The sequence below is a fragment of the Silene latifolia genome, chromosome 5 (genome assembly GCF_048544455.1).
Source record: "Silene latifolia isolate original U9 population chromosome 5, ASM4854445v1, whole genome shotgun sequence".
Taxonomy (NCBI): Eukaryota; Viridiplantae; Streptophyta; class Magnoliopsida; order Caryophyllales; family Caryophyllaceae; genus Silene; species Silene latifolia.
Genome location: NC_133530.1, coordinates 40,014,022 through 40,037,158, shown reverse-complemented (window position 1 = coordinate 40,037,158; position 23,137 = coordinate 40,014,022). Strand labels below are relative to the sequence as shown.

At 36.0% G+C, this 23,137-nt stretch overlaps 5 protein-coding genes across 6 annotated transcripts; 2 read left to right on the top strand and 3 right to left on the bottom strand.

Moving 5' to 3' along the window:
* Positions 1 to 3,040: 3,040 nt before the first annotated feature.
* LOC141657304 (uncharacterized) lies at positions 3,041 to 3,212 on the bottom strand. The gene has a single exon (XM_074464482.1). It carries the CDS (start codon positions 3,210 to 3,212, stop codon positions 3,066 to 3,068), a length of 147 nt encoding a protein of 48 aa, XP_074320583.1. The 3' UTR covers positions 3,041 to 3,065.
* Positions 3,213 to 6,361: 3,149 nt separating this feature from the next.
* Positions 6,362 to 7,093, bottom strand: LOC141655259 (uncharacterized). The gene is made up of 2 exons (XM_074462346.1): positions 6,697 to 7,093; positions 6,362 to 6,585 (listed from the first exon to the last, which is right to left on the bottom strand). Exons 1-2 carry the CDS (start codon positions 7,091 to 7,093, stop codon positions 6,362 to 6,364), a joined length of 621 nt encoding a protein of 206 aa, XP_074318447.1.
* A 3,995-nt stretch (positions 7,094 to 11,088) lies between these two features.
* On the top strand, positions 11,089 to 17,811 carry LOC141657302 (pyruvate kinase 2, cytosolic-like). Of its 2 annotated transcripts, none has more exons than XM_074464479.1 (17): positions 11,089 to 11,223; positions 11,410 to 11,505; positions 13,060 to 13,156; positions 13,251 to 13,348; positions 13,658 to 13,813; positions 14,300 to 14,377; positions 14,469 to 14,600; positions 14,789 to 14,869; positions 15,044 to 15,112; positions 15,336 to 15,425; positions 15,536 to 15,680; positions 15,764 to 15,852; positions 16,427 to 16,522; positions 16,607 to 16,674; positions 16,977 to 17,076; positions 17,180 to 17,236; positions 17,360 to 17,811. In XM_074464479.1, exons 2-17 carry the CDS (start codon positions 11,437 to 11,439, stop codon positions 17,510 to 17,512), a joined length of 1,578 nt encoding a protein of 525 aa, XP_074320580.1. In that variant the 5' UTR covers positions 11,089 to 11,223; positions 11,410 to 11,436; the 3' UTR covers positions 17,513 to 17,811. The 2 variants fall into 2 exon arrangements, with proteins under 2 accessions (XP_074320580.1, XP_074320581.1); XM_074464480.1 differs by having other exon boundaries at positions 11,093 to 11,111.
* Positions 17,812 to 18,226: 415 nt separating this feature from the next.
* LOC141655258 (uncharacterized) lies at positions 18,227 to 19,021 on the top strand. Its single transcript, XM_074462345.1, has one exon. The coding sequence runs from the start codon at positions 18,227 to 18,229 to the stop codon at positions 19,019 to 19,021; it is 795 nt and encodes a 264-aa protein (XP_074318446.1).
* A 625-nt stretch (positions 19,022 to 19,646) lies between these two features.
* On the bottom strand, positions 19,647 to 22,530 carry LOC141657301 (two-component response regulator ORR3). The gene is made up of 5 exons (XM_074464478.1): positions 22,067 to 22,530; positions 21,842 to 21,930; positions 21,482 to 21,562; positions 20,323 to 20,393; positions 19,647 to 20,214 (listed from the first exon to the last, which is right to left on the bottom strand). The coding sequence occupies exons 1-5, from the start codon at positions 22,167 to 22,169 to the stop codon at positions 19,869 to 19,871; spliced, it is 690 nt and encodes a 229-aa protein (XP_074320579.1). The 5' UTR covers positions 22,170 to 22,530; the 3' UTR covers positions 19,647 to 19,868.
* Between the last annotated feature and the right edge of the window lie 607 nt (positions 22,531 to 23,137).

The window sequence follows — 23,137 nt, the reverse complement described above, 5'->3', positions numbered from 1 at the left end:
GATGGTCTATCAACGTCTAGTAAGTAAAACGGCAACTTAGAGTTTGAAATGAATCAAATGATACTAATGATATTAAAACTAAAATGACTTATAGTTTTGAAATGATCACTAATGATATTCAATGGGTCACTAAGCAAAATAGAAATGGGTACCTTAAGCTCAAGTAGAACGTAATTAAGAGGCCAAAAATCACTTGAAAGTTTTACCCAAAAGATTCTCAAACAACGAATCAACATACCCATAGGCGGTAGGCCAAGTAAGTAAGAGTGTAAAAGTGAGAGAAAAACAACCATTCAACTCCACATTTCAGCTGTGCAAAACGTGAAAAACCAAACTCCAAGTGAAAAATCAGGATAAAACAAGAAATAAAGTGCTCTATGCCCCCTTCCTTGTAGGCGTGTGGTTTGAGCTCCCAAAACTCAAACATTCATCTTTAATTTCTCCTTTGTTCAAAGTTCAAACTTAGACAACACTTGGTTTACTTATGAATATACACTAATACATCTAATCTTATTAATAAGACTTAGAAGAGGAGGATTAAATTATCTTTTAAGAGGATTTAATTTATCTTCTAAGAGGGTTTGATTTTGTACTAGCATATTCTCAACAAGGTAACTAATTGCGCCCTTAAGCTTTAACTTTGATGTTTCATGTCTAACCATGGATGGTTAATCTAACAATCTATGAAACTTAACATTTCTATGATTAATGAGGACACGCAAGGATTTAAATATGACTAAATTGGCTTAACAATGACTTGAGTGAAACATGGCACAAAAAAGGACTAAACTTGGACAAAGATCAGCATTTACAGTTTGCATGCATGTGTTTGTAAGACTTGTTCAAGGATCAATATGACATTTCAGGAAAAACTTTGTTCATACAAATTGTAGCTCTTTTGTCTAGTTTCCAACCATATATGTCCCGTTTAAGGTGAATTATGGTTTGGGAGATATGTCTGTTTAAGTTTGCTACTGCCACTCTCTTTGCATGCTCCGTATTTGTTCTATTTCATTTGCGGATGAATCAACCAAAACTCTAATTTGAGAATAAGTATATTTTACTAGTGTCAAATAAACTAGACTATTTGCATTTTAAAAAACGACAAGCTACACATTCTGTTGATGTCAAAAGCCCCGATATATGACAAATGATACAAACATACATAATCAACCCCACTAATACTCTCTCTCACCAAAAATAAAGTTCAATACTTCCTTTCTCCGCTGACCAAGTACAAGCCATCTACTCGTAACCTTTTCCTTTTTCGTCCATTTTTATTTGTGATCTCACATAATTATGAAGTGAATCCTCTAGGACTCGAGAATTTTAGACAAGACTCGGATTTGAACAGTGCAGCGGACTGTCTGAAGATGAAACAAGGACTGAAATTGTGGACGGACAAAGGGGAATTAAACGGTCGAGAGGACTGTTCAATTCAGAGAACCTTAAAAGAAAAACAATTTACTTGAGTCCGGTTTTGCATTCAACAAATACCTTTGATGGACGTAAATTGAGCAAGATATGTTTTAACCCGAACACACAGCAATAGGTTAAAACTAAGACTAATCCCAACACTAAGTAAAGGACTCGTCCAAACCTCAAGCACTAAGCAAAGAGGGCTATTCAAGCACTAAGCAATGAATATGGTTAGATGAAAACTTGGTTTCAATCTTGGGTTTTTTTATCATTCTAAATCTGAATTTTCCATGTCCAAACCTTGGCTTTTGTACTACAAGCCATACAATCTTGACCCTCAAAAGTTAACTAAGATCTAAGGCTCACAATTGAGCTGAAAAAACAACAAAGAAAACGGCCCTCTAGGCCTTACATGACTTACACAATCTTACACATGAAAATGACATAAAGTAAAAGCATAAAAATACAACCTTCCTTTGGCTTGTTCTATTGACTTATTTATGACTACAATGGACCTCTTAGAAGCTCACAAAACCCGCACATGTTCTTTGTAGCCTTCCAAAGGTGTTTTAGAACTTGCTTGTCCAAAAGAGAAAAGGTTGAAAGTGACCCCTTGTTAAGCCTCTCAAACCGTGTAGATGTCTCCATCACTCGGTTTTGTTGCATTTTGTTTCATTATTGGTGGCTCTATTAGGCAAGGTTCCCAGACAAAAATACTCCAGATTCTCCATAGAATTGAGTAGTAACGTTTTTCGACATGAGTTCTTAGACGGATTTTTGGTTGGACCTCGTTTTGTGTGAGGGGGTCAAAACCGTGGCTTGCTTCTCTTCAAATTACTTAGCTTATATTTTCCCAATGCATTTGTTAGTTTTCAACAATTCTTGTGCTTAAGCAAGGAGGAACTTTATACATAATCAAAGAGAGTATACAACATGACTACTCAATACCTTATGTGTCACAAAATGTTGTTTTGTAATGGTGTTCATAACTTCTAGTCTCTATCTGCTAAAAGAGGAGGTCTTTATAACCATCCAAGTAAAAACATCATCCCAAAACCTTAAAATCGCAAGTGCAAAAATCCCATGCTATCCTACCAGTAGTATTGACCAAAAACAGTAGTCAAATTCAGGTCTCGCTCTTTTAGGCTGAAACTATTTGAACTGATTGATCTGAAGAACGAAACTAAATTGAAGTGAAATTAAATCCAAAAGAACACACCCTTAGTACACACATAAGCGGAAAAATAGCAAATTTTGATTACCTACAAATTTTCCATGATTTTTCTACAACAAATCCTAGTAGTATACACATAATCAGACCCTAAAGAATCTTAATAACACAAAATTTAAACGAACAAGCTAAATCTGAAAAATCAATCATAGGCATCATTCTTTGAATGGAAACTATCTGAACTCAACTGATTTGAAGAACTCAACTGAATTGAACTGAAATTAAGTCGAAAAGAACACGGCTTTAGTACACACAAAAGCAAAAACCTAACAAATCTGGATAAACAGCAACCAATCCTAGTACACACATAATCAAAACCCTAACAAATCTAAATAACACAAAATTTAGAATAATTGAAACAAAAGAGAGAGAATAAAAGGAGAAACTGACGAGTAAGAAGAAAGGGAGAGAGAAATCAAGCAAGATGAAAGACGGCGATATCGGCAGAGCGAAGAGAATTGGCGATCTCATCGGCGATGATGAAGCAAGAAGAAACCCAACCAATTAACGCCAACCAAACCATTTCAGACATCCATAGTGTTACACTCCATGGCATCGCCATTGTTGCTCACATTACAGGTTTATTTAACCTGTTTATTATTGGTGATTTAATATCAAGTGAGATTGAATTTTGGATGTGTATGTGAGTGTTGTTGGTTAGTTTTTGAAGAACTTGGGATGGTTGTTGATGGGGTTTGTCGGTGCTAAACAATGAGTTTTGGACTTTTGGCTGTCAACGCCGTTTAAACAATGTCCCAAGAGGCCAAGATAAGGGTGGTAACCTAACTCGTCTAGCCGAGCACTAGCTTAACCTTTTTATGTTCGATAAACATCGAGCTTGTGCCAATCTCAAACCCACTCAAAGTTGAAAAGAATAAAGCAGCACCTTGTTTAAACTAGCAAGGTCAATTTTGCTCGAGCCTATATATAACTAAATTTATATTTTTTTTTTCTTTCAATATTTATTTGAAGGTTGTATTAATTGATAAACTTAAGAACGAACAGAAGAAGTAGAGGCAATGTGCCTTATGTATTTGAATGAATAATCAACGATGTACAAGGGGGTGCATATATACAATCCTAAGATATGGAAAAGGTAAAACCCTAGTCAAAACCGTATCCTACAAACATGGTAACAACCACCATACAAGATGCGAATAATATCTAATAATATACATTGAGATAATATGAAATATATAGTTAATATATTTTCATACTCCCCCTTAAGTTGGTGCATCGGGCAAACGAATGCCCAACTTACGCTGCAAATAGTCGAATGCTTCCCCACCAAGAGCTTTAGTGAAAAGATCCGCTATTTGTTCCTTACTACGAACATAACCCGTCACAATGTTTTTATTAACGAGATGTTGCCGGATGAAATGGCAATCAATTTCGATATGCTTTGTTCGATCATGAAAAACAGGATTCTTGGCAATATGCATAGCTGTCTGATTATCACAGAAAACACGCATGGGCTGAGTGTGGTTAATCCCGAGTGAAGTCAAGAAACTCTTGACCCAAAGTAACTCACTGATAACAGCCACCATTGCCCTATACTCAGCCTCAGCAGACGACTTTGAGACCGTTTGTTGTCGCTTTGCTCGCCAAGAAATGGGCGTGTGTCCCAGGGATACAAAATACCCCGTAAGTGACCTTCTCGTCATTGGGCAACGACCCCAATCAGAATCGCAGTACCCGTGTAGTTGGAATGTCGATTTTTTACTCATCACGATTCTTTTTCCGGGACTGCCTTTGATATAGCGAATGACACGAAGTGCAGCATCCCAATGCTCCTTCCTTGGCTCGTGCACGAATTGAGACAAGGTGTGAACCACATAGACTAAATCCGGTCGTGTGATAGTTAAGTACACTAACCGACCGACTAGCCTTCTATAAACAGTAGGGTCTCGCAATACATGGCCCTTTGCAAGTGCCAGCTCGTGATTTTGAGGAATGGGGGTGTTAATGGGTTTAGCTCCTTCCATTTTCGCCTCTTTAACAATTTCCATGGCATACTTGCGTTGGCTAAGAAATAGACCCGTTTTTCCGTGTGCAACCTCGATCCCTAAGAAGTATTTAAGTCGACCAAGATCCTTAATGCCAAATTTTATGTCGAGAAAGTGCTTTAAGTCGTCACTAGCCTTTGTGTCATCACTAACAATGATCATATCATCGACATAGATTAGAATGCCAAGAAAAACGTCTCCTTTGTTCATAGTAAATAGTGAATAATCGGCCAACGACTGCGTGAACCCATATCCCTTTAATGCATCCGTCAACTTCGCGAACCAGTTTCTCGAAGCTTGTTTTAGACCATATAAGGATTTCATAAGTCGACATACCTTATTTGTTCCGGTTGCTTCAAAACCTTGCGGCAGCTTCATATAAACTTCCTCTTCTAAATCTCCGTGAAGAAAAGCATTATTCACGTCTAATTGGGCAATATTCCAGTTTCGTGCCACTGCTACAACTAACGAACATCGCACACTAGTCATTTTGGCAACGGGTGCAAAAGTCTCATGATAATCAATTCCTTCAATTTGAGTATAGCCCTGGGCTACCAAATGCGCTTTGTAACGCTCGATGGTACCGTCTGCTTTATATTTAATTTTATAGACCCATTTGCATCCAATTGGTCTCTTTCCTTTTGGCAATTCCACAACTCTCCAGGTGCCATTCTTTTCGAGTGCTTCAACCTCGTTTGCTATTGCGATTTTCCACGCATCATGCTGGACTGCTTCACGGTAGTTCCGTGGTTCTTTGACGGCATCGATAGCTGCTATGAAGTTCCTGTGACACAGCGAAAAACAACTACTTGTGATGTAATTAATTATTGGATAACGAGTACCTTTCGTTGAAGACGAAGATTGTGGGACGTGAGCTGCATTTGTGGTCATGACACGGGTTGACTTGCATAAATAGTCCTTTTTCCAGGCAGGTTCGAACTTTTGCCGTTCTCCCCTGCCTAGTTTCGGTTATTCTACCTCGTTCACGTTCTCCACTTCGGCTGCTGCATCTATTTCGTCCTTCATGATTTCACTCTCCCCCTCAACATTGGCACTCTCTCCCTCGACAAGATTGTCACCACTGTCAGCTTGTTCTTCTTGTGCAACTCGCTCAGTGGTATGTAATTCCATCTCCTCATATGGACCAGCTAGCAAGTCTACATTCTCTTCTACATTGGGCTGGTTATCGTGCTTCAGATCAGAAGGATCACCCAACTCGTTGTATGGGAATACATGTTCATAAAAAATGACATCTCGTGATTCGAAAAACTTTCGGGTCTTTAAATTATACAAACGCCACCCTTTTTGATGTTTCGGGTATCCTATGAATAAGCATCGAGTTCCTCTTTCGTTAAATTTATCCTTCGGCCTTAGCATGTAGGAGAGATCTGAGTTGGTCAATCTCATCTCCTATGAGGTCTTTCTTGGACGATTCTGCAGCTTCACCAGCGGTTGTAGCATTGGCTACTTGGTTCGTGCTACCTGCTCCTCTTCCACCACGGCCAGCACCTCGTCCACCACGCCTCCCTTTACCACGTCCTCTCCCATTGATGCAAAGTTTGTCCCAACATGACTCTTCAGTATGATACCATTTGTTGCAATAGGAGCATTTTGGCGGTTCATACTCTTTCTGGTCAGTTGTCACAGTGCTACCACGTCCACGGCTTCCGCCTGTTTTGGCTGTCATTGCAACTTCGGTCTGCTCTTATCTAATGCGAGTAACGGCCTTGTGACGTTCTTCTCGCAAAACCAGAGCATAGGCTCTACTCAAAGAAGTGAGAGTGTCATCCATCAACAAGTTCGATCGAAGATGGTCATACAATGACGTGTTGAGACCCATGATGAACTGGTGCACCTTTTCCTCCTCCTTTTCTTTGATGAACGCTGCTCGAGCTCCACAAGTGCAGTCGGGTACACTGCTATATTTGGCTAATTCATCCCAAATGGATTTCAAATGGGTGTAATATTCAACAACTGACCGAGTCCCTTGTTTGCACTCAGTCAATTCACTCTTGAGTTAATGAACACGCGGTGCGTTGCCTGCCGAGTAACGTTCCTTCAACTCTTTCCAAATTTCGAGAACCGTGGCTGAGAAGGTGATGCTTGGGTGCAATTTCTCGTCAATAACATTACGCAACCAAGATTTTACCATAGCGTTTGACTGACGCCATGCCACGACCTCATAAGAGTCGTCTTCAGCGCCTGCTGGTTTCGTGACGGTGTCATCGACAAAACCTAATTTGTTCTTGGCGTCTAGCTCATTACGAACCGCATCAGCCCAGAGATCGTAATTTTCACCATTGAACACTGTCTGAGTCAATTTGAGACTCGGACTGTCGGAGGGGTGGAGAAAAAGGGGTGATGATGGTGGTATAAACGACTTGTCATGGCCACTATCTGAACCTATCCCTTTCCCGTTGTCTCCGATTTTTGTCATAGCTTCGATGTAATTGTTCTGTGTTTATTTTAAGAAAAACGAAATGAAAAGAAGACGGATGCGAGGATCAAACCTGCTCCGATGATACCATGATAAACTTAAGAACGAACAGAAGAAGTAGAGGCAATGTGCCTTATGTATTTGAATGAATAATCAACGATGTACAAGGGGGTGCATATATACAATCCTAAGATATGAAAAAGGTAAAACCCTAGTCAAAACCGTATCCTACAAACATGGTAACAACCGCCATACAAGATGTGAATAATATCTAATAATATACATTGAGATAATATGAAATATATAGTTAATATATTTCCATATTAATATTGTGCAAATCAATGTGAACAATTGATAAATTGATACAAACATATAATCACGATATCCAAAATTATAAAATAAGAGAAAAATATCATTTAATCACACAAGTTCGAGATAAGTTAACATTTATCCACTTAACTAGTTAAGTTCTCAAACCAAAGCCAAACTTTAACCGAGACGAGTTCAAACTATTTGGTCAGCATCACCTCTTGTCTGATGACAAATCATCTAACATCGTGTTGGTGTATGATTTAATTATCTTGACTCCAACGGTGATTAAGTGGGTATACCTTCTAATTTATTGGCTAGCCTACAGAATAGTACAGCATAATTAGGGACGAGGGAGACGGAGTAATTATTTGTGTCAAAATTTTCAATATTAGTCTACAACTAGTTTGAATGCCCGTGCGTTGCAACGGGGTAATTAGCTTATTTATAATGAAAAAAAAACGTTATAAGCGTTTAATGTTTACATTATATGTCTAATGATTTGTTTACGTATTATTAAAATATCTCTTATTTACAATCATATGATCATCCCACCTTATACTAATCTTTCGATGTAGGACAATTCTACTATTTATATGTAATATATTCACAAAAATTGGATTTTTTTTCTGATGTGGGATAATTCTAATATTTATACGTAATATATACTTATCAAACCTGTATTATTTTTCATTGCACTTAGTTCGACATCCAATCAGATCTCGAATACCGAATACAGACAATTGCTACTCATTATATCTAATAGTTATATTTAAATTTAATAATATGATCAAGTACTTTCCATTAATATTTGTACGTTGTTTTTCTTCGAAAAAAAATTTAACATAATTGAGATACGGAAATTTCCCGTGGTACCCCTTAATTTTGTTAGATTTTCTATGTTACCCCTACTTTTAAAAATCTGCCTATGGTACACTTGAAGTTCCATTTTTTTGCCCATGGTACCTCCTAATGTAAAGTCTGTTAAATGGACGTTAAGTTTGATGGCGTGACAATAAAATAACAATTAAAAAATAATACCCCCTTTATTATTTTATTAGTACGGATATCTCTCTTCTAAATGCAAATTTAATTTACTATATCATTATAATATTGGAAATTTCTCATGGTAACTTTGAACTTTGATAGATTACACATGCTACCATGGACGTTTGTTTTCTATTTTTTTTTTTTATCATAATTAAAATATGTGCAAAATGATAAGAACCTATACTCTAATGATAGAATATTTTTTAACACAATTCTAATTATATTATTTAAACATAGTATATTTACCACACCTACATTATTTTTCAATATGAGACATATAAAATCTATAGGTAGAAAATATAATGATATAAACTTTTAAGAGCTCTCCAAAACAATACTTAAGTGAGTCAAAAGATTTTGGGTTGATGCCTAAGTTCCAAGGATGCTCATAGAATCACCCACCTTATGCTATATTTCGATGTGGGAAAATTCTATTTTTTTATATGTAGTATATTTATCACACCTATATTATTTTTCAATGTGGAAGATATAACATATTATGAAATACACATCTTTAATATGTGCAAATTATATGAAATCTATATATACTCTAATGATAACATTTTTTACCATGAATCTAATAATATTATTTTCATAATTTTTTTACCGACATTATTTTGTCAAATGAAATTTAGAAGTTTTTATATAAAAATTAGAAACATCACTTGAATATAAAATAAGAAATACATAGTATAGGAGTATTATAATAACTAAAAGATTTTCCAAACATAACTTAGGTTAGAAATCATTATTGTAGAAACAGTAATACAAACTCTTTTAAGAGTTATCTCTGTCAATACTTAAGGGAATCAAAAGATTTTGGGTTATGACTTCTATTTATAATCATAAGATCACCATGTCTTACGGTAATCTTCCGATGTGGGAATTCTAATATTTATACATAGTATATTCACCACACTTACGTTACTTTTCAATGTAGGACAAATAACATACTAAGTACACCATTTTTTTTTTTTTTGCACCTACTTTGACATCAACCCGATTTAATAATGAGAAAATACAATACAATACAATATACACTCTAATGATAGCATTTTTTTTTGTCACAATCTAATTATATAATTTTCATAAGATACTTTTTTTTCAAATGAAATATAGTTTTTATATCAAAATTATAAACATCACTTTAATATAATATAGAAAATGTATATATATGGGACATTTCTATTATTTATACATAATATATTCACAACACCTACATTATTTTTCAATGTGGGATATATAACATACTAAAAACTCTATATCTTTTATATCAAAAAATTTTGGATTAATACCCTAAGTTTCAAGGATGCCTCCTATTTATATTTTTAGAATCACCCTACCGTATACTATTATTTCAATGTGAGATACATAATTTAATTATTTAGACCTAGTATGTTCATAATGCCTACATTATTTTTCAATGTGAAAGATATAACATACCAAGAAATACATGTCTCTTCTTAAAAAATCACTATTGTATACATATTATTTTTCTTTGAAGGTAAAACCACTTAGTCTTGATCATTAGATATAGATCTCTATATCGTACATATAACAACTCATTAACGCTCTATTACAGCATTCAGAAGACAAACATTAGTAAAATCTTTAGTTTTTTTATTGTGTCAGGAGACTACCAAAACCTTTAGTTATTTTTTTATTTTTGATTTTCTTGTTCATGTTCTTAACTCTTTTCCGGGTAGTTCCCAACGATTTCCACTTTATTTTTTACATCATATCGTAGATAATGATAGAAAATTTTAAGAGCTCTTTAAAACAATATTTATGAGACTCAAAAAATTTTGGGTGGATGCATAAGTTCCAAATATGCATCCTATTTATAATCATAGGATCACATCACCTTATACTAATCTTTCGATGTGGGACAATTCTACTATTTATATGTAGTATATTCATCACACCTACTTATTTTCCAATGTGGGACAAAACATACTAAAAAGTACACAATTTTACGTATTAAGAAGTACACCATCTTTAATATGTGCAAATAATATGAAATTTATACTCTAATGATAGCATTTTTTAACACAAAGCTAATTATATTATTTTCATAATTTTTTTAGTGATATTTTTTTGCCAAATGAAATGTAAAAGTTTGATATAAAAATTGGAAATATCACTTGAATATAATTTAGGAAATATACATATTATAATAATTAAAAGATTTCCCACTTTATTTTTTACATCAAAAATTATACTTTCCTAAATTGATTTTTGATGATGTGGACGCTCTCAGATCGCTCGAAAAAACTCTCTTTTATATATATATATAGATTGTGTAACATGTCACTCTAATATAGGCAAAGTGAAAATTGAATACGCCAAAACGCATTATTGTTCCCATTTTTAGTTTTTAGTTGTGGTACAAACATTATTGTTTCCATGAATACACAACTGTACTCTGACTGAAATGAAAATCACAAAATATGAACTAATAAATAAAGCACAGTAGGAAACTTTTTCAAGACCACCAAATTGGACCACCACAGTACAGTAGTGTATTATTTTTACTGCACAGTGACAGTGTCTCTTAGTTTACACCGACAGCCATGGCACTATTTCCACGTGCTCTTCTCTTGTATAGCAAGCGTGATGCATGGGGGCAATGAAACAGGGGCATTTACGTCATTTTCATGTAACTTCCTTACCTCCACCTACCTCATCTATCATTGGCTATACCTTCTTTATATATACTGTACAATTTTACATTCTTGGGATCTGAGCAACTGTAATTTCTTCTAGTTAAAGTGAGTTGGTATTATATCAACTTTGTATGCATTTTACTTACTAAATTTACTGTTTAATTACCCCCATTAAATATTAATCATAGTTTCTTACTGTAGTAAAATTAAGTACTATGTGGTAGTATAATGTATATGAGCCTTTATGGGTTATTGTTGCCACATTAATCATATTTAGTTTTTGTTGGTTAGATTGTTTGTTAGCAGAAGAAAAACAAAATGCAAGGAGGTCAGATGGTTGTTGATGAGCCTATTCGCCTTTCTTCTGTGCTTACTCCTTCTAAATCGGTACTACTCATCTCTTAATACCTACCTTCAATCCCTTTGTTATCTTCTCAAGTGTACCCCGTCATTGTACATCCGAAACCACACTGAAATGTATCCATTTTTGTGTTACCTGGATTTTACTTTGTGTAGTTGCTTAAATTGGTTACTAAAGAAGATAAAATTCAGATTTATCATTGATCTTGTACTATATGATAGGATATACATACAAAGATTTGCTGGTTATATAAGATTTAGGTTAGCCTATGGATGAGGAGTAATTGTTAGGTACAGTACTATTTTTAGTTCAAGGACAACATTGCCTCATTGCCTAGAGTCCTGCCTTTAGGTTGTGGCAAAGAAAAGGGCCGTATGAACGCGATCAACCCTGTGTTGTGTTTTAAACACCTGGTATGATTTACATTTTGGACATGAAGAGACTATTTTCATTTCCTGATGACCTCGTGACCCATAATGAAAATTGACCCCTGAGGTTGGGGAGCTTTAAAGACAATTAGACCGTGAATAACTGGAATTGGATACTTCAAAAGGATTGGTTTTTTTTGGATGTAGTTAAGAAAGGTACTCTCTTGAATAACCAAAGGAAACGTACTGGGAGAGGTACTGGATTTGAAAGTGTTGAGGGATGTTGGGATGATTGGGTTGCAAGTTGCCTTGTTTTAGTGGGACAATTTGCGCTTAATTTCTCACTGCCAAATTTAGGGAAAGTAGAAAACTAACGAATTTATTTGAATGGTTCAAGAATGGCATTTCTACTAAATGAACATGAATGGATGGTGTCATGGTGGAATCTGTTGATTAATGAGCTGGAAGAGGTTGCTACTAAGAAATTCTCAAAATAAGACTTGAGTTGATCGAGATTTTACTTATTTTGTATTTGCCGGGAGTTGTATGGATCATGGCTAATTCGAAAGGAGAAGCTTGGTTAGGCAGTTAGCTACTAGTTCTATAGGAAAGGGACAATTTTCAGTAATAGGAATATTTATAATAGTTGGGCTTGGCCTCAACCACCACCTTAAGGTTTTGGTTGAGTTGGTTCATCTATCATGGTATCACAGCCAGTGTGACCGAAGGTCACGGGTTCGAATCCTAGCAACCTCAAAACCCCTCAAAAACTCCGGGAAGTGGAATACCAAAGACACGGCACGGGGAGCGGTGCACAACCAACCACTCTTCAAGCCCAATGGGCATTTGAGTGAGGGAGAGTTACGGGGGAGCCGGTGCACAACCAACCACTCTTCAAGCCCAATGGGCATTTGAGTTAGGGAGCGTAATAGGAATATTTATAATAGTTGGGCCTCAACCATCACCTATAATCAGTACTGGTTAGGACACTTAGTTTTTCCCCCGCCAGATTGGAAGCATCGCCTTTGATTTGCCTTTTATGGTCTGTTACTCATAGTTATTGTGACGATGAGAACAAATTCAGGTTTTTTATGGACTGATTAATTCACTATATACAAGGTCTACCTAAACCGGAGATTGTAGTTCACCAAATATTGACCTCCGTGTGAGTCACTGATGCAGTATTTTGACATTTTTGTATAATGCATGCAGGATGGCTCTCCGTCCCTTACCAAAGTCATGGCAACTCTTGGACCCAAATCGCACTCTGTTGAAACTATTGAGGCTTGTTTAAAAGCAGGAATGTCAGGTATATTTGTCTTTCTATCTAATTCTATTAGTTGGTATACCAAGTACTCTTTTTTTTTTTTTAATACTTCTCTTCTCCTAAAACATTGCCGCAGTTGCAAGATTTGACTTTTCTTGCTTGGACGTTGATTACCATCAGGAGACGATTGATAACTTGAGGATTGCTGTGAAAAGTGCTAACAAACTATGTGCTGTAAGTTATAAGTATAGCTTCATTGATGAAGTTTTGCATACATTTTTCATCAACTTGAGAATGCAATAATTAATAATAAATGTATCTTGTGAGAGTTGAAATAGTGGCAAGTGATACAATTTTCGCGTAGTTTTCACTGCTAAGTATGAATAGAGCTCATAACTAGATATGCTAATAGTCGGAACACACGCTTTGCTTCTGTTTCATCTGATCGGTTGTAGTTCACTTTGCTCATGGATGGGATTTCCAGAGTGTTTCTTATTAAGTGGTTTTTAACAAGAATATAATTGATCAAGTGCTGACTTTCAGGTAATGTTAGATACTGTGGGTCCAGAAATCCAAATTCATAATAAATCTGGAAACCCAATTGAATTAAAAGCTGAAGATCTTGTAACAATCACTCCAGATATCACTAAAGAGCCATCAGCACAAGTTTTGCCTATCAAGTACGCTGGACTTGCGAAGGTATGAAGACTGATATTTCTTCGCCTGGGAGGCGATTTCTCTTAACTAACATCCTTCAAACATTTTTCTCCTAAATGCAAAGTTGTTCTGTTTTTGAGTAATGTCACCCAGTTCCGATTATGTTCTTCACATGTGCCTCTTGTATCCAAGTTATGCCTTATATTCCCATCTTTCTTGAAATGATTTTATTTTTACGAAACTGAGGGGAGGGGATACCTGTCCATATATTCAGCTGCATCAAGGTTTTTTAAGCGTCTTTTAAACTCATCACCTCGTGATTGTGATTCTTGTAGCCACATTAAGTGCTTCATTATGTGGTTTTCCCACATTAGTAAAAGTAAGATTAATGCGATTATAAGTTAGTGGGATCTCGCAGTATTACCAGTTTGTTTTAGGATGGGACCATTCTTGACTTGTGATGCGCCTGCTTAAAAATGATTTTTAATATCTAAACAAGCAAGTAACCTTTTGTTTTGCACACTGCAGAAAGTTAAGAAAGGAGATACTGTTTTTCTTGGGCAATATCTCTTCACGGGAAGTGAAACCACATCCGTATGGCTTGAGGTGAGATAGAGTGTCTTTTCTGAAGCTCCTTCTCAGTTCACTTATACTTGTTTCTGTTTAATGTTTCTTATCAGCTTATGTTTAATATCAGGTGTCAGAGACAAATGGTGCAGATATCATCTGTCAGGTGAAAAACAATGCCAAATTAACAGGCTTCATGTTTAACTTGCATGTTTCGAGAGTCCAAGTCGATCTGCCAACTCTTACTGATACCGATAAACAGGTACTACTACTTAGTCTCGGCAAGTACTTTAAACTTTATACAATAATCAATGTAAAGTCTGTATGACTCTAGATGTGCTGGAGTAATTATTATTGCATTACATCTGTCAGCTCATTTTCTGTTTTTGAGTGGATTTGGTGGTTTTTAATGGGAATGCCTGATTGCAAATGTTAATTTTGGAACAACAGATCATTTCAACTTGGGGTACTCGCAACAATATTGATATCGTTTCTCTGCACTATACCAGGCATGCTGATGATGTCCGAGAAGTATGTTTAACTTTTTCACTTGACCAGTTCTTTGCCTAAATATATATATTACGTTCCTGCCTTTGTGGCCACACTCAGTAGACCGGTACACTTGACAGAAAATGGAAGCACTTCACTGTGTCACTGGATTATTAATGTCTTTTTCTTTTTTGCATGATGCCTTGCTTTATTCAGGTCAGAGCTTTCCTTGCATCTCAAAATCTTCAAGAAACCCAAGTGTTTGCTAAAGTTGAAACACTGGCAGTAAGTTACTTATTATGTTACTTCTACTCTTCATTTTTGGATTCTATGTGTGTCTAACACAACACTCAAGGATATGGATGTGGAATCCATAACCGACCCTTGCTATTCGAATACGTCTCCTATAAGAGCCAGAAGAGCAGGTCTATATGACAATAGTTGAGAAAGAGACTCTATATGAAACCTTTAGTATGATATCTTATGATGATTTCCTTGCTCTTTTCAGGGATTACATCACTTTGATGAAATCTTAAAAGAAGCAGATGGTGTGATCTTATCACGAGGCAGTTTAGGCATTGACCTTCCACCAGAGAAGGTCAGACCTGTTTTTCTTTAGCATTAATAAAATGAGGAATTCTTATACTAAAAAAAGTACATAAAATATACTCTCATAAATACTAATCAGTGCATTGTCGTCTTTTTTAGGTCTTTTTGTTTCAGAAATCTGCGGCATATCGGTGTAATATGGCCGGGAAACCTGTCATTATCACCAGAGTAGTGGATAGCATGGCTGGCAATCTCAGGCCTACACGTGCCGAAGCAACAGATGTTGCAAACGCTGTTCTCGATGGTCTGTGGAGTGTGGAGTCTTCATGTTTGTGCTGTAGTTAGCTGTAACTGTTTGGCCACTGATTGTTTGAGTTGTATTTGCAGGAGCTGATGGGATATTATTAGGTGGAGAGACTTTTGGAGGAATGTACCCTGTTGAAGCCATCAAAATCGTCAGAAAAATTTGTGCTGAAGTGAGCGTTTTGTTTCATATCTTCCCTCTACAAAATAGCTTGTATGGGACGGTCAAATTACGAAGCCAGAAAATGTCATTTATGGAGTAAAAAACTAGTGGGAGAAATGGATAAATTTCATGATTTTCTGAATAAATTTTGAAGAAGATTTAGCAATTTTCAAGCTTTATACACTGTCTAATGGCAACAGCAATCGTTCAAGGTGCAGTTCATCACACAATAGCGCCCTATCATGCATTAATTGGTTTAAATTTGTAAAGCCTTGCTGTTATTTATGTTACAGTGTTACTTCGACTCAAGTTTAAGTGTCGGGCGTGGGTGTATTTTGAAGTTTCGGCCATGAGGGCCCATGACAGTTTTAATGAAATTTTTTCAAGTGATTGGCCTAAATCCAAAGTGAAGTGTCAAAGTAACACAGATTGTTACCATATTTTAAATAGTTTTCTCAGACTCTCTTTGAAACCTCAAGCTTTTGATTGAATAATACTTCCATAAGAATCGAAGCGATTCCCGGAGCTATTAAATATAGTCCAAGATTAGAAATTTGCCTGCTAACTTAACATGCTTCTTGCAGGCTGAACTTGTATACAACCAAGCATTAAATTTCAAGCGGATTGTTAGACATGTCGGAGAACCCATGTCGGAGGCAGAATCTGTTGCTTCATCTGCGGTACTAGAGATTACCACTAATGTTATTTACTCATCAATGTTATTTACTATACTAGTTTGACATAATAGAGCTCATTTTCCATAGGTGCGTGTTGCTGCCAAAGTCAATGCCGCTATGATCGCTGTGTTCACATCGTCGGGAGCTGCAGCAAGGTATTCGGAACCATTGCATTGAGCACTACCTTCAACCAAAATTTATAGTCCACTCTAACTTCAATTGTCAACTGATATCAACTTTGTCATATTTGGTTTTGTCAAAACAACCCTTTTACATATTTCCATGTTTGAAAAGTTATTGGTAGTAAATACAGTGAAACAAATTCGTAAAGTCAAATGGGTACAATAGAAATGGAATGGAGAAAATGGGTTACTGTATTTTGTAATTGGAAGCCTGGTTTGGGTATATGCAACTTGTTTTGCTCAATTTGATTGGTGTTTTTTTGGTTCTTTGATAGGTTGATTGCCAAGTATAGGCCATCTGTGCCTGTTTTAGCTATTGTTACCCCTTTCCTGAGGTCTAATTCAGTCAAATGGACTCTCAGTGGGATTATGCAGGTTTCATTCTCTTTTATAAATTTATTCTTCGTAATATTTTTATTCTACTTTCAATGAGTTAATTAATTACATTGCAAGGACTTTGTTATTGGCTGATTTTCAGGCACGGCAGTTGCTAGGTGTGCGAGGAGTTATTCCTATGTTGGCCAGCTCCGATGAAGTAAGGAGCTACTGACCTCTGTGAGAGTTTATAAGTTTGATTTCAAGGGAAACGACAGAGCGCAGTTGTTTCTTTGCACAGGCCACAAGACTTAAAAATGTTATTGTCAACTGTAAAATGCAGGTTTCATTAGGAGTTATCAATGAAGACTCTGTATTGAAGCTTGCTTTAGACCATGGGAAAAGGATGGGATTGCTTAAAGATAATGACATGGTAGTCGTCTTTCAGAAGATTGGGGATTCGTCAGTTGCCAAAATCGTGCAGTTTCAGGAGTAATAGCTGTGATGCTCACCGTGTATGTGATTTGACTCGCTTATCTATTTCACGGGTTTTCCTTTGTTTCAGTTTCAAGTTAGCCGACCCCAAATGATGGATCATATCCATTTAATGCAGCAGCTTATTCCATCAGAGCTTCACATTTAAGTATGTGAGAGTTTAGAATGATCCCGGCCATTCCTAATCAGTTTGTGATTAAGGCTGTTTGTTTGTGTTAATTGGTGGCTTACTATTATGTTGATTTGTAATTCAAGCAGACATCAATAATTAATCCTATTTTTCCCACAAGTTCATTCAAACGCACTGCATTCTTTAAAGTTAAACGAGAAAGTCCCGCATTAAACCGCGTTACACGTAAAAACCACTAATAAACGATAACTAGATTATATATGACGATTACATAATTTCATGTATAATAAATTGAATAGATAGTAGATTTCGGCCCGTATATTTTCACAATATGTCATTTACTATTTAGGCCGGATCTACTATTTTCATCTAACGGACGACCGTTTACCGAACAGGGCCAGACTTGACAGAAATCATATCAGCCGCGCTACAAATATTCTTTCCAAAACAAATTTGACTAGTTTTTACCAGGGTTAGGGTTTCTGTTGGCTTAATCAAAATCTCCAAGAGTATCACTGCAATTTTTGTTCACTCATCAAGGATCAACTACGTACGGGCGGCGAATAATATCGAATAAATAACAGAATGCTGCGTAAATCACATGGTGCATTCATGGCCGGAGATGAAGTAATTGAATGGAACAGTCAATCGAACGAAAACGAACAAAAGAGAACTAGCCTTCTCCTCGTCGGAAAGCTATGGTCTTCAAAACGCGTAAATGTTAAGGCGGCCATCAATACAATGTGCGGGTTATGGAGTACGAAAGACAGTGTAGTGGGTAAAGTTGTGGATGTTCAGGCGAAGATTTTTGTGTTTCAATTCGAGGAAAAATGCGATAAGGAGAGAGTTCTTGAGGGTCAACCATGGCATTTTGACGGGTTTGTTTGGTGTTTTAACGAACCAAATCCTAATGGGAAGGTGTCTGAGGTTTCACTTGTACACGTTCCTCACTGGGTACGTATCTTCGACCTTCCTTTGCAGGGACGCTCCAACATTGAAAATGCTAGGCAAATTGGGAATGTTCTCGGTGGGTTTTTGGAATTGGACTCGTCTTTATATCCGGAACTAGCAATGAGGATTCGAGTTTTACATGATGTTCGGGTGCCTTTGAAAAAAGACATTGCTATTAGGATGAATGGAGAGTGTGTATCAAAATTTCCTGTCAAATACGAGAGATTACCGACCTTTTGTTATGGTTGCGGGGTGCTAGGACACGGAGTAAGGAACTGTGAAAAGGGTCCCTTTGAGGAGGGTACATATGAATTTGGTCCTTGGAATGCGGTTTCCTCACGTAAAACCGTGAAAAAGCAAGAAAAGCCAAAGAAAGAGGAAGAGGACATCCAAAGCATGGTAGAAAAACTAAGAATCGGAAGCTTGTAACTCGTAAGGTTTACATACATGTCAAGTTTCGCTTAGATATTATCTAGTCAAGGTAACGATTCTTATTTTGTATCGTAAATGGGGTCGCGACCCCAACTTTCTTATTCCCTTTGCCTGTCAACTTGATTGTTAAAACACTATTATGACGAATCCGTCAGCATTAAAACTGTGTCAGAAGATTGCCTTGCTCCCCTGTTAGATAATAACATGGAGACACGACTCTTGCGGTACGGTAATCATACATTTCCATTATTATCCAGGTTGTTAAGATGCTAAACTATTTTGTTTGTTTGTTTGTTTAACACTACACTGTTTTGGCCGGTTTTCAGCCAACTCATATACGGTGTCACAGATTAACTCTACTGTATTATTCAAGAAATCCTCATCAAGATTAGCTAATTGTCCACACTCGAATAAAATCTATTTTAATCGGATTTTAATGGAAGAAATTACCAAGAACCAACACAATACCTCAACAACTTCCGCCTATACCCTTTAGCAGAATACGAGATCCAATGTAGCTATATAGTCTCATAAACTGTCGTGCGACTCTTCTCAATATCGTCCTTAGAAAGATCAAAATTGGAAATTAGATTTATGTTGGAATGTAAGACATACAGAATTATGGATATTGCATCAGAGTGATGAACACTTTTTTTCCATGCCCTAAAAACAAGGCCCCTCCATAATTTACATTGTTTCTTGACCTCTCTACATTCCCTCTAAAAGGGTATATTCTTCATGTAAATACAAAAGTGAAGGGTTAATAATAAGACACAAAAGTAGCCATGATCTTATTTACCTAACTACCCCCCAAAAAATTAAAAAAGTAAAAAAAATGCAGTAATCAAATTACAGTGGTGAGACCATTATATCTAGGTCTTGTTCTATCTGGTGATAGCCCTTCTTCCATGGACTTTCTTTTGTTATTGCTCTGTTGTTCTAATATTAGCTCGGGTTTCCGAGATTCTTCAGCCAAATTTTGCTCTTCTAACCTTATCTGTGGTGGTTGCGGTGGTGGTGGTGGTGGTGGTGGTGGTTGTTGTTTTAGGTCGGGTTTATGACATTCTTCGAGTACGTTTTGCTGATGTTGTTGCCCACCAAAGGCTCTCAACATATGAGGCCGAAGCCTATGTACATCTGATAGCCGCACTGGTTTAAGGAAGAATTCTTCTGCTCCTTCCTCCAAACATCTGATACACATTATAATTGACAGTTGATTAAACTAGCTAATTAGCTTTTGCAGGAAAATATGATGTTGGAATTTCTTCAAATATAAAATTAGCTAATTGGCTTTGTACCTGTTAATCCTCGAAGGGACATTCTCGGACGACATGATAACTACAGGTATGTTCCTGAACAAAGACGATTCCTGCACGAAATTGAATACTTCATCTTAGTTCCCTAGAATACATATACTTTTCGAGTTTGTACTAGAATTATTCAAAAAATCATTAATCAATACAACTATTAGGTAATGTCGTTAGAATACATCTATTACATGCAAACAATGATCACAATACTCTTAGCTATTAAGTGATCCAAAAGGTTGAAGACACCATTTATGGATGCAACTATACGAGACAATGTTGCCAACGACAATCTATCAGGGGATAGGAAACTTTCAAGTTTAGAACACAATAATAAAACGCAGTCAATTCGAAAGACCCTCATTAATCCCTCTAATTAGTCGAAACCACAAGAAACCTACCACAGCAAGAAATATAAGAATAATACAAGATGAGTTTTCATGTAGTTTCATAGCTATGTTACTCCGACTCTTCTAAATACCTCACGTACCCGTGTCCGACACTCAGACAAGGGTATGTAACTTCGACACCTCATTTTAATCCAAAATATGCATATATTTCTGTGTCCAACACTTAGACACCCACCCATCTCAGATACTTCTAAACGAGTCTGAGTAATATAGTTTAATAGAACGGTTCATGTTAGTTGACCCAAATTATTTCGCAATTAGGGCTAGTTAGTGCTATGGTAGTGGATTATTCCTATTCATGTGACAAATCACTAAGAATCTCCTACAGTATTAGGCAACACATTGACAACAAATTCTATAATTGAATTTGTGGATCCAATCAACAAATTCTATAATATTCATGCTCACACCCAACTAAGGGAGCAGATCAAAGTTTCTTAATCTAGTGGTAAGTCGAGTGCCGCGGACCATAGGTCACATGTTTAAAGCCCAATCCCTTGTACTGAAGGGCCTCCTCTTAGTATTGTTCTTTTGGACCGAAACTTTCTAAACTAAACTCGCTCAGAAGAACAAAGTGATCCCAAAAAAAAAAAATACAATAAAAAACATAATAGCTTTTTACTGGCATGGGAGAGGAATAAAGATTTGAGTGGGAGACAGAGTTAAGAAAGCAGGATAAAGGAATGCAATACAATGGAGGGAAAAATGAAGGGCTTAAAAAAAAGGTGAAAGCAAAATACCTTGACTTTTTTCAGCAAATCATAACCAGTCATTCCAGGCATACAGTAGTCTGTAATTATTAGATTCACTTCTACTACTTCCTGAAATTACCAAAAACAACATCACAATTAGTCTCTTTTAAGACGGTTATGCGTAAAAGTTGGTCTCTCTGAAGATGACACGTCTCTTATAGAATTAAAACGGATCAAATAACACCCTACTTGTTCAAATGGCATTCTACTTTTGTCTTATGTATACTATTTGACCCGTTTCAAAGTCAAGATAGTTACGAAGTATGTGTTTTGTGTAAAACCGTCTAATACAAGTATTTGCGATATTAATGAATATGAATACCAAGTTATGAGGAGAAAAAAGGGAACCTGGTGATTATTATCAGGAGAAACAGAAGGTTGATCATCTTGCAAACCCAGAAATTCCAGTGCTTTATTACCAGAATCAACTGTAGTAACTGCCCAAAACAAGGAAAAGACACAAACTTTCTTTACCATATTGTACTGTAAATAATACCCAAGTTACATAAACAATAAAAAATGACTTTTTTCACAAAAATGTGAAGAAAAATTACAACTTTATAGTAAAATTACCTTGGTAAGAAGAAGTTTTGAGAAGTCTTTCAATAAGTTTTCTATCTATCAAACTATCATCAACTGCTAATACATGAAATTGTGGTTCAGCTGCCATTCCCATTTTAGAAACAAAATTCCAAAAATTATATGAATTTGATTAATGCAAATTTCGTTGTTAAATAGTTGGTAATTACAGTAATAAATGATGGTTTTGTTTGATTTGTTGGTGTTGTAAATGTGATGGGAATTTGAGGTTGAGATTATTAGAAAATGTAGAGAGGAGAAAAGTGGAGGAAATAGGAGGAGAAGAAAAAGGAGAGTGTTGGTGTTGATATAAGAGACCCACCAAAAAACACAAATCCCACAAAGTAAGATCTGACCAGATTTGCCCAAGCAATCAGGATTTCAGGATTCTTTCACCCAAGTTTTCTTCATTTTTGAATTACTGGTTAAGCAATGCCCAATAGGGTATGTTATGTACTACACCAATCACAAATTTAAAAAACTTTTTATAATACTCTAGGATTGTACAAATTATAAATGAGTAGGTCTGTTAGGAGACGGTCTCTCACTAAGTTTATTAAGAGACTATTTTACAATTTTAAGAATAAGTGGTACTAAAGGTAATAAAATAAGTACAAATCATGATTAAAGATAAAATGAGTACATTTATTATGTAAATAGGTACGAAATTACTATGTCACGATCAACAACAAAAGGTCACGAAATACAAACAAAAAGATTTAAAGATCGATCTCTCAATAACTTATTGAAAGACCACCTCTCCTAAGTTTTAGTGATTATAAAGTAAGTCGGCTTTACTGTGTAAGACGATTATTTGATTAGTTACTGATGCACAATTTAGACCGTAAATATCTTTAGTTTTACATTATAAAAAAAAATACAAAAGTTTGATCTTTTTATTGTTCTTTTAAAAGCGAATCAACCAAGATCTCGCATGACTATATTTTTTTTCTTATAGATCACAAGGTATCGCGGAAATTCTCTTCGCTTAATAGTGTCAAAAAAGCAAATGGTGTGTTTGAATATGAATGGAGAAAGCACAACGGTCTTACAAAATAATTATTT